This window comes from Aptenodytes forsteri, unplaced genomic scaffold (genome assembly GCF_000699145.1).
Source record: "Aptenodytes forsteri isolate BGI_AS27 unplaced genomic scaffold, ASM69914v1 Scaffold257, whole genome shotgun sequence".
Classification (NCBI taxonomy): Eukaryota; Metazoa; Chordata; class Aves; order Sphenisciformes; family Spheniscidae; genus Aptenodytes; species Aptenodytes forsteri.
In genome coordinates this window covers 5,187,670-5,199,697 of record NW_008795194.1, presented here as the reverse complement: position 1 = coordinate 5,199,697, position 12,028 = coordinate 5,187,670, and the positions used below count along the sequence as shown (strand labels likewise).

Below are 12,028 nucleotides of genomic sequence, written 5' to 3'. Positions count from 1 at the left end.
GGGGGAGGGGAAATCTGCAGAAAAATCACTAGACATTTGCTTTTTTTATTGACCACAGGACAAAACCTGTGCACTTCCAGTGATGTTTTTTAATAATTGCTGTTACTGTTGTTGCTTGAAATCATAGAACCTGTATATTTTCCAGGATGATTATACTACAAAACCCTGATTAAAATACAGTTTTTAAATGAGGGGAAAATCACTTCCTGATGAGCTTTCCTTTAACATTGTCATTTAAATCTGGTATCACAGATAGCTTAGTCAAACTGGTCCTCAAGAAGTCACTTAGTCCATTTCTTTCTTCAAGATAGAATCAACTGTATCTAAACTGCTCCTGCCAGTCATTTGTCTAAACTTTGTTCTTAAAAACCTCTGGTGATGCAGATCCACCACCTCCTTACACACACTGTCTTTATAGCTAGGTACTCCTCACGTCTAAATTAGGTCTTCATTATGACAATTTAAGTTGCTCTCCATAACCACCAGACAGGCCTAGCAACAATTGCCTTATTTCCTTTGCAGCAACTTTCTTCTATATCCAAAGATCTTCCCTTCTTCCCTTCTTTCTTTGCTCTAATCCATATTTTTTCCAGCTAGCCCATGTCACTTTGCAGTGTTGTGCTTAAAACTGGATAAGGTACTCCAGCTGGCCTTTACTAGTGCTGAACTGAATGGGAGACATGGTATATAAAGCCATCCAACACTTTTTTTTTTTTCCTTTTTTTAAATACACCCCCCTATTGTGACTGCTGTTCTATTTATTTCTCTTGCTGTGGCCTCGTATTGTTGATTCCTGGAAAGCACATGATCCTCAGAGTGGCTACACCTTTTCTGAAGAACTGCTCCTCATCCAGTCTTTTTTCCCCCATGGAACTGTGCAGCTGATTATGCCTACTAAAGTGCTGTGCCTTGCAGTTCTCATTATTAAATTACAGGCTATTTTTAAGGTCACTTCCTGTATTTGCCCACGTCACTTTGCATTCTAGTCCTGTCCTCCAATGTGCCTACAACCCCTTCCTCCCCGCTGTTATCTGCAAATGCAATATTTATATGCTGTAGTCCAGTATCCACCTCAATAAGGAAAACATCAATTACTAATGACTGCAGGATGGTCCTCTACAGACCCTCTCTACAAATTCTTCCAACCTGAAAGTGACCCACTGGTAACTACAGGTCACCGTGGTGTTTCATCAAGGCAATCTCTCCCTCATTTGTTTCTGAAAGTGATGCTTACAACAGTAGTTTCAACACTGTGAACTAAATCTGTATCTGAGTTCCTAAAAGATCTGGCCAGTCTGTTTTACAGTAAGTGCTATAAAATTAACAACTGCTTCAGCCACAGTTCTGAACTAGATAACAGTATAGTGCACTCTCCGCACAGGGAAAATTAATCCAAATTAATGCAAGCAGGCTAGGACTCGTTTATCACTAGCAGTTACTGGCTCAAAGGAAGGCATCAGTTTAAAGTTACAGCATAGTTCCTGGCTAGCTTAATGGTATGAATGCTCCTGTCCTAGATGGCAGCTGGGTATCCTTGCTCCTGCCTACTTAGCCCTGAACTCAGAAAACATGCTCAAGGTCTTTTTCATGATGTCTGTATAACCTGTTTCAAAATGTTCCACATCTATGCAAATCCCAGTTACACCAGCTCCAGGAAATCTTCACACATCAGTTTTATATGATGTAGTCAACTCATTTTAAATAAAGGGTTTAATGTAGTTTAGCTGATTCTCTTATATTTGCACTTTGTTAATTTGAATTAAAATTAGGTGTCCCAAGTCTGTAAAAGTAAAGATCAAATCAAAGAAGAGTAACTGATACACACAGACAAATCAGTCTGATGGGGAAGCATTCAGTGTGCTAGGACCTTGTCATACATGCTGTTTATCACAAACTAAATATGACAGGCTGGCAGTAGTGAGCAATGCACAGTTTGAGTGTAAAAAGAAATATCTATCTATATATATGGCATATTTTAATCAGTTTTATCACAGAGCCTGAAGGGCCTTTGTACAGTTATACAAATGGACATTTGAAAAGCTGATTTGTCCTTACATCTAAGGACACATTACTTCACGGTTTTTACAAATTTTTGCACAACAATGCTTAAAGAATTGTTTAAAAAACGGGTCCAGCTCAGGCTCTTCTATTGTTTCCAGAGAAAACTTAGACATAATGAGGGTCAGTTCTCTAACACCAGTAGCTGAGTGAAAAGTGTTTGAACTATTTCTACAACACTAGAGTAGACAGCCAGCCATGGGTTTTTTTTTTTCATTTTGACAGTAATGCTAATGAAAACTGGTGAAAGATTTATATGACCTTTTGACTAACACACAGACATTTAAAAGCATGTACAACAGCACTGTGGGCACTGCTTACACAAGCGCCTAACCTGCAAATCTGTAGGCATGAAAACTTACTCCTGTGAGTAGATATGTTGATTTGTGTTGCATAACCTTGTCTCAATTACGCCACTGAGATTACTTGCATGAGAAATTCACTGTGTAGGGGTTGGTAAAAAACCCTGGTTTATAGTTTGCAAGAGGTTGATACTAGTACAGGGAAAAAAAAACTTGAGGCATTTTGAGTTAGTGGATCTGTCATCTACTCTCAACTGAAAAGAAAGTAATTTAAATATTCTCACAATTCATAATATTCAGGAGTTACACAATCTTCCACTGTTGCATTTTTTAATAAAAGCATGTTAAATAACAGTGCGCTCTAGCTCTACTTAACACTTAAATGTTTTACTGAAATGCCTTTCTAAATTTGTTTCATCCCTACTCCTTAAGCAGTTTCACTGACTACTGGCAAATAAGGTAAAAGCCACTCTGCACACATAAAGATGGCAGAATCAGGCTGTTCCTACAAATGGACAGAAACACAAAAATACCAGACTTCTGATTGCTGTGCTAAATTACACCACTCCTTCCTACTCTGACCTAGACTATACTCTTCTGGTGAGAAAGAGAGAGGGAAGAAAGAGAATGGAAGAAAATGCTTAGTAGAAATAAGATAAAGATAAACGTATCTTTAAATCACTGCAAGCCACTGATTTACGTTCAGCAACTAACAATGAAGGAATTGCTTCAGAAGGAACCGCAGGACCGTGTTCAGAGCTGGACAATACTAAAAACTAGTATTTCAATATTCACTTGAGAGCTACTTCAAACATGTTCTTACAGGAGTTGTGAACCCTCTTCATTGTATTTTTGTAACTGCAACTGCAAACTTCTGTATAGGGAAGGAAGTGTTAGAAATAAGCATGTGAGTTTGTGTTCTCAGAACCATTCTGCAAACTTCAGCTTTCTTTTCTTGTAGCATGCATTTATTGCACTCAGTGGTGAGAAAGTGCTGGGCAGGGAGAGACAATAGAAAGTATAATGTAACTATCAGAAGATACATTATCAAGTAGAGTTTGGGTGATGTTTTTTAAATTTTGCTCATTCAGCTTCAGCACAGGCAATTTTGCACATACTCCTAATATACTGTCTCTTACATACCTTAATCAACTTCTTCTACAGGGAACTATTTAGTGTTCACAGTTGGGGTTTTCACTGCAGAGGTGAAAACAAGCAAAACTGACATCTTTTTTTTCTCAGTGACACTCAATATTTAGCAATATGGAGACGTTTTGCCCAATAAGAAATTAACAGAATAAACACAAAATTGGGGGACTGCCATTGATCTGAAAAGTCAACAGCTTGACTCGAAAAAAAAAAAGTACATGTGAAGACTGTACAGCCCTACTGTATAGGGGCCTGGTATTTGACTGCATTCAGAATATTCTTCCTCCTACCGATTTCAAAAAAGCAACAGAACTAATGCCTGGCTTTGACAAAGAAGAGATGGAAACTTATTACATTTGAGAGACAAAGGAATGGATTGACTTATTCATACCCTGGTGTGTCTGACAAAATGCTTTGTGTGAACAATGCCTACTCTGAAGGGAGGGAGGAAAAATCCAGCAGAGTTAGTTTGAATCACCTATTTAAACCATTTAAGCAAACTTGGATGACTTTTTTTCTTTCTTTCTTTTTTTTTTCCCCTCCCTGGGGAGCACTATGGAGTAATCACATGAATCTGCTTCACTTACTGACTGGAGTAGTCACCTCCATGGCAGAACTGGAGCAAACCACAGCTGTGCAGTAACATCTTCAACAGGCACAACTGTTTGCAGAGTAAACATTTGCCTATAACCTTACTGTAGATAGAGTATGTTAACAAAAGGAAGGCTTCTACCAGCTTAGCTGTGGCACCTTCCTCGCTAACACAAGGCTGCGTTAGCTCAAATCCAGCGCTACCTCTGCACGTGGAAGAGCCTGCACCACCAGCACAATTGTTCATTGCTCCTCATTGTTTCAGACAGCTCAATTGAAAGAGCTTAAATTGCTGGTCTGAAGAATACCTTCACAATATTGCTTTAAAAACATACTGCAATGCTTCCCCACTGATGGGGTAATAACCACAGTGAGACAGTTACAAACATCTGGATTCATGGGTCCATAACTAAACCAGTAATAGCATTCATCTGCCAGGGTTTTGCAGGCATTTTTCTTTGTGTCAAACTCCAAACCGTGGGGTTGGGTTGGCAACACTCTGCAGCATAGAATTAGCCCAAGATGTGGCAGTAATGAAAGGGACAAATGCTGTCCTTAGGAAGCAGAAGAATCCTGTATTAAAACAAAACTCCTACATGTCTTGCTCCCATTGTGCTCAGTACACATACTTTGGAGCATTATTTTAAAATAAGTAATTTTAAAATTAACTACTCATAAATTATCAACCTACTTGCAAGCCTAGGAGAGGCTACAAACAGCAAAATCATCAACTGCTACCTTTTGTAGTATTGCTCAAGAAATCACATTAGTATATACTAGCATACAAGGCCTGAAAATAAATAGTAATGGAGATAGTAATCCCTATTAAGGAAAATCTTTTCAACAGACCTATTGGGTCAGGCACTCACTAGCTAGAGGATGAGACAGAGCAGGGAGCCTTTGGGACAATCCAAGCAGCTCTCCCTTGGTAAGAATTCCCATTTCCGAGCAGCTACGAAGGAGGACAGTTGTCTCTCTGACCAGTGCTCTAAGGCACATATTTTGTCTGGCCTTTCTTTTTTTTTTTTTTTTAACCACTTGCTTTCAGATGTCTGATCTTTAATTTAACAAAGAGAAGAGATTAAAGCCAACTGCCAGAACAGACTATAAAATGCTTAAATTCTCCCACTTGCATGGGAAAGATGCACTATCTTAACTCGCCTCTTTTTAAACCACATTAATTAAGCTCTGAGTGGATACACTGATTTTGGTGTGCTTTCATTTCCTACAAAGTTTATACCAAACTGGATTTGTTGTAAAATGGGTTGTAAACTATAAACTAAGCTGGCATGGGTGTTACTAAATTTACTTAATACTGGGTTGAACTTCGAAAACTTTCCCATGAAGATGAACAATGATTAATTTTGGAATGGAAGTGAGGAGGAGTGAGGAAAGAAGAGAGGGAGTACATATTTTTGCTATCGTGGATCAGCAGGGCAGCCAGGAACAGCTAAAGGAAGCTGCTATAAATCATGACACCCCTGGGAATGGCCTCACTTGTGCCAGCCCTAAAATCCAGTTAGTACAATGAGCATCGGAGCTGCTGTGCCCTGCTCCACCTGAGCTGCAGCCTCCAAGATGGACAGGTCAGAACAGCAGCCTCAGATATAACCTTAACTACAGAGCGGTGACCTCTGATCTAAACAGCTTTATGCCATGAACTGAAAATAGTTATTCCAGATATGTCAAACCTATTTAAGAGCATCTCTGCAGCCCAGATTTACCACACATTACGTGCAAGATCTTTGCAGCGTTTTCCTGAGAATGTATAACAGTGGGGTTTGGCACACTTCCATACCTTGAAGTATGTATAAGTGCTTGGCCATGGTTTGAAATTGAGCTGCCTAGGAGCAAGGGGGCCAAGACCTTTTTAGCTTTGCTTTATGCTATTAAAAGCACAAAAGAAATTAAATACAGCACACTGCACCAAGTAGCACAGCTTTGAGTTAAGCCAGCAAAAGCAAGAAAAAACAGGATCAGATACCTGTGTCCTCAGTCTACCTATCTGTCCTAGTGCTACAGTGCATGTTGGACAGTAACTGACTCGTTTCGGGCTCTTCTGTTGGACAGGAGAAAACATGAGGAGAAAGCAGTACTTAATCTCCCTCCAACATCTTCAGTGGCTTAAGACCAAATCTAATTTTATTGTTTTTGATGTTCTATCTTTCTTGGAAATCACACCGAAATCACAGGAATTTGGACTATTACTGTATGTTAAAAAGCAAAGCTATCAGCATAAAGATATTAAGTTTTTTACTTGGTACCCCCAAGACACAGTTCGTATTCACTGCTCACAAACATGACAACGTGATGCACGACAACACGATTTTTCTATCAGTTCATTGTCCAATTAACAGAATCAGAAATCAATCTCTACTGTTGAGACACGCAAGCAAAAAACTGCTATTTAGACATTTTTACTGTGCCTGTCATTCTGCTGTCCCAGTGCCTAAAATAGAAGTTAATGTGCAGCCCAGGCCTGCTCAGCACACCCAGGAACGGGGCTCTCTTGGGGCTCTGGCATTTTTATAAAACAGATGTTATAGCAATGGATGTGACTGTGGGAAATTTAACTGCTGAGGAAACTTACACCTATTTTGCATGAGAATCACAGTGCAACCAGTCAGTCTCATTTTAAAAGTAGCTAAATCAGCCTCAGATCACTCCGATGGAGCGACTCCACGTGCAGTTACAATAGCAAGTGAGAAGTGGCAGCAGCCATCGGTGTTTAACACAATACGGGAGACTTCAACATACTATTCCATGTTTGTACTGTATCCTGTTAAAGTAACATTTAATGTTTTATATGTGCCATTATCATATTTTAAAAACTGCTAATTTTTTATCACTTATGTAACTGAGTAACCAGAAGGACTATCAATGTCCAAGAGCATCGGCTGGCAGTTGTATTCTTGTGAAGCCTGAAACATGTGGACTGCAAATGATAAGGGTGTGCTCTAGAACTGGAGGAGAAACAACTTTGCATGAAGAAATCTCTTGGGGAGAACTTATGACACAAGGTTTTTTATTTTTAAAGCACATGTGAATATGCCCAAGTTATACAGGCTTTTAAATGTTTTTTTACAAATTCTTTTTCTTTCACAAGAAATGTAATAAGTAGCGTTCTGCTGCTTGTTGCATGACGAGCAATGAAGAGGTGTCATATGCCTGCTGTGTCAGTCTGTTGCCTAATCTGTGCTACTACACCCTATAAGAAACCGTGTCACAAGCTTCAACTGCTCTGCACATAACACACAGCTGCATTTACCTCCTGATACCAGAAAGGCTCCTTCTAACAAGTCAATTCCAATGTAATGGCAATCCTTCGGGCACTGAAACTCTGTTCGAATTGTTCATCCTGAAAACCCAGAATTTCTGTTGCAGAAGCCAGTATCTCTTGTAAATATTTTTTATTTTGCAAAAGGTAAAAATGCACTCATCATACAGTTGCTATTGAGTAAAAGGGTTAAATTCCTCTTAAAAAATACTTATGGGAACAGAAGCACTGACTTCCTCACTGGCAAAAAAATAATCTTTTCCCCTACGCTCTGTAGCAGAAAAACTTGAATAATTTTAGATACATTGGGGGGTTTTCATCATTCTCAACAGCATTCCTGGGCATCTGGTAGTACCAGCTCACAAGAAAAACCCTCTGTAATACTCTTGTGCTAATACAAGAGGAACATGCTTTCCCAAAGAGCTAAATATGAGATGGTATTGGAGAGTGTGAGAGGGGCGGCTTCTCTTTCTAAAAGCCAAGCTGTAACTTGCTGAACTCGAAACTGCTACAATGATCTTTTTAGCAACTATAAGGCAAAGCACTGGTGTTCTCTTTCATTTAAACACTTTCTCTCCTACCATGCCCTCTTTGAGGGTCCAAGTATAAAGTGCATGACCAACACTGAACTAGATCCCAGTAATTTATTGTTATTTAAAAACAAAACAAAACAACAAAAAGCCAAGCTGTAACTTGCTGAACTCGAAACTGCTACAATGATCTTTTTAGCAACTATAGCAAAGCACTGGTGTTCTCTTTCATTTAAACACTTTCTCTCCTACCATGCCCTCTTTGAGGGTCCAAGTATAAAGTGCATGACCCCCCCCCCCCAAAAAAAAAAACACAAACCAACCACCAAACCCAACAGACATTCTCTCTCTGGACGGAGCTTGCCTCTATTGAAGAGGGAGAGCCACTGACCCTGCATGCAAACACATCAGACTGCCACGGGCTATCTACAGCACGCTCCTCAGGGTAAGACACCTTTACCACAAATTCAATAAAACACAGCTCTGGTTAGTCCCTACTCTCACGGACTAGTCAGATAGGAGAACAACTCACATTTTACTGAATTTGCAAAACCTGCACCAAACCTTTCCAACTATTCAAAAAGCCAAACAATTCCAACAAAAAATCAGAAAGCACTTCCAGCATTTTTTTAAACACGTACAAGGCTCGCCGTTACACATGAGCTATTAATCTGAAGATACCTTGCAGTCAGAAATCTTACTGAGATGCATTAAATGAAAGCAGTATTATTTAAATGTAGCTTTACTGCAAATCTGAACACTGGATGCTCGCAGCTAACGAGAATTTTTACGCATCCTTTAAACAAAAGTAAAACATGCAAAAGATTTAAAGAAATTAGCTAGCTATGCTTCTATTTAACTTTCCTACAGATCAAGTGCTCCAGTTACCGTCACTTATATCTAAGACTAAATTACTCAATCTTCCAAGCTTACAATTTCATTTTCTAAAACGTAACAGAAGCGTCTCCCAAGTTGGGAACTTCCTTAAAAATATTCTCTATCAAGAGACTACAATTTTGACGAACAGACACATAAATTTAAAGGCAATACTTCAGCTTAACTGTTAGGCAACATACTAAGAGAAAGCATATAAAATCACATATGGTTCTTTACCTTTACTTCAGAATGAAGTGATAACTCTGCAAACCTGGCACTCAAAAAGCCAGTTCAAACTACATGCAGACATTAAGTTGAAAGCTTCAGCGTATTTTGAAGTTCATATAATTAATGTTTCACGAAGGCAGTGACCAGCTACAAAAAATAAACCGAATACACTTTACTATGTACATCAATCACTAATGACTACGCCTCCAACATGCAGACGAAATAGGAAACTTCAATATCAAACGTTCCCTGTGCTTGTTCGATCTGCTGTACGCAATTTTTGTCTAGCAGTCACCGGTCGTAAACACTAAGTTTCCCATTTGTTAGCCTGAGCACATTAATCTCCTACCACCGTCCACAATTTAAGAAGCCGTTACATACCTGCAGTTAGGAGGAGGATCAAGGGTTATTTCAGCTAGCTCCTTCTGGATTCTGTTGGTGAAATGAGAACAGACACAAAGCATTTGAGATAGCCTATAGAATAAATCAGGGAATTACACTGCCCTCTACCACCATGCAGTTAAATGCAAGATTGGCTTTGCCTTCAGTAATGCTAACATGGCTGCTTCCTCTTTGTTCTCAGAGGCATAACCCAAATCCCACAGCTGAGAAACTTTGCAGCTTTTTTCCTGCTCCACGCTGTATGTAAACAGAACACTTACAACTGAGTTGGGTAGAAATTTCCCACAAGTATTCAGAAAAGTAACTCTTTTTCACATCCGAGCACTTTTTACCAGAGAGATTTTCTTTTCAAGCTAATATGCAAATGAGGCAAGGGGGGGGGGCCTGCGCAGGCAGATTTGACAATGACTTTAAACCAGCGCTACAGACCTGCGACTGAGGCTGAAGAAGTGAACCGCGCTGGCAGCAGACACTCTTTTCACAATATTTTACCCACTACTTTGCAGTGTGTTTAAAAAGTGGATTTGCAGATCTGCCAGGCTGTCTCTGTTACTGGAATAATCTCTCTGGATCAACTTTGCTTCTCTCCATACCTTCTGCTGCCTTTCTTCCCCCAACCTTATACAGTAGCTGTATTTACATGATAAAAAGTGATAAAATAACTTGAGATAATCTGTGCTTAGCTTTACTCTATTACAACCATTCCCAAGGTGTTAAGATCCAGAAGAGGAATACCGAAAAGAAACTTTTTGTCAATTTAAGAGTTTATTCAGGTACATAAGCGGTGTAATTTCAAGAGACGTGTGGTAAATTCCTCTTAAAAATATCAAACGAGACTTCTCTTCAGAAGAGGACCCATACGAGCCAGACTGTGAATTTCATGTGAATAGCAAGTGTTAAAATATGAGCTAACAGAAACGGCTCTTGCGTGCCCTTGCACTAGTACCAATAAGTTCAGTCAGACTACTGAACTATTTGAGATGTACGGAATTAGACTTGCAGGAATTAAGTAAAATAAAGGCAAGAGGGGAAAACTCAGTCTCGAAAGCGTGCATCTCAGGCTTTTCAAAAAAGATAAGTAATAACAAATTGCAAAGCCTACATAGTAGTTCCAGAACTTTTCTTTCTTTAGCCAGTCCTATTTCAAAGGGTTTCTTTAACAAGCTCAAAAGTCATCGAAGCCACCCAGTCATACTCTGCAGCAATTTTAACACATTTTGAAAAGTATTTATTGAATTTAAGTCCAATATAAAATTACTAAAGTGTTCCTAAAAGTTAGAACTAGAGTATTCACACTGAATAAGCAAAACTTGAAGCTACTGCAGCTACTCTACAGCTTTTCTTGCTACAGGATATTTGTAAACGTTTGTAAAGAAAAGCAACTCCAGGGAAAGGACTGGAAAGTTATGTTTCATCTCCGAAGACCACTGGAATCACAGGATTTAAAGTCTGCTTATTTCACACAGCTGAACTTACAGAAAATTATCAGAGTGCATGTCTTGAGAGCTGGACTGCCAGTAACTTTATATGCAAATAAAAATGCAACAGATATAACTAAACAAGGTTTCTAAAGATTTTGATATTTAAAGGTAGAGGCTACCTGTAGAACCCCATGGTTTGAATCTGCAGATCCTAAGGGAGAAAACTCGCCCAAGTTTCTCCTGAAAGAACTGCAGAATGAACCTATTACTTCAAGGTGTGTAAGGCTCTCCCGTGCATTGACATGAAAAGCGAGTCATAAGGCCCACAGAAGCCACTGGGGGGTTGTGACTTCTTTAATTAAAGAGCATTGCTTGTCATCAGTCTACAGACCATAATAAAATCCACCAGGAGGACTCCACCCTATACCAATCAGGCCTGGAAACCTAACTCTGAAAAAGATAGCCAAAGCTGACACTCTCTCGCGCATTTTTGCAAATACGAAACTTATTTAAGGTGCCCCCACAGCCAGCCTGTAAGTTACCAAGTTCTCAAACAACTCTTACAAGACGTATGACAAGCCTGTGTAATTATTACCCCAATAAGACTTGGATTAATGAAGATACTGCCTGGCAGGCTCCTGTAGTACAAAAGTTGCTACTTCACTCTTTTCCACATAGCTTTACAAGAAGAACCCCTCTGTCTTGAAAAGTGCAATGCAAGTACTGTGACTCAAAATACTATGGAAAAATACTACAGAATGTTTTACTGTCCCCTTTACCTTTTAGCACTAGTAGATAGCTTAGCAGTAGTTTTGCTGGATAGTTTGGTGTTCTTCTTCTGCTGGGTGGCAGAGGGTTTTCGTTCTTCTTGCTCTTCGGGTTCAGGTGCAGGTGGATCCCTCTGATCGGCATCTGAACTACCGCTGCTGGTACTTGGACTTTCATCGTCTGACCTCTGCCTATCACTGGACATCGTGGGGGACTTTTTGGGGAAGGAGAGGAAAAGGGGCAGAGTTAATACAACAGGCAGGAGTCTCTCTTGCCATTCCCCAAGTTCCAGAGAACACTTGAATCGATGACAACTCCGTTTCACTGAGAAATTAACCAAAATATACTTCTTTGTCTCGTCCCCAAGGGCTGCAGTTTGACAGCTACAAAGCAATATTTACACTTCTGAAAATACAGATATTTCCA

At 39.5% G+C, this 12,028-nt stretch overlaps 1 protein-coding gene across 2 annotated transcripts in view; it reads right to left on the bottom strand.

Moving 5' to 3' along the window:
• The window catches only part of UBE2E3 (ubiquitin conjugating enzyme E2 E3), a 60,837-nt gene extending 49,024 nt beyond the window's left edge, over positions 1 to 11,813 (bottom strand). For both annotated transcript variants that reach the window (XR_657547.1, XM_009278626.2), the window contains exons 1-2: positions 11,614 to 11,813; positions 9,393 to 9,443 (exon numbers count right to left, since the gene is read on the bottom strand). Coding sequence is in view for 1 of the 2 variants with exons in the window: in XM_009278626.2 (XP_009276901.1) it covers positions 9,393 to 9,443; positions 11,614 to 11,807 (245 nt within the window). In the remaining variant the exon portion in view is untranslated. The remainder of the gene's footprint in view (positions 1 to 9,392; positions 9,444 to 11,613) is intronic.
• Between the last annotated feature and the right edge of the window lie 215 nt (positions 11,814 to 12,028).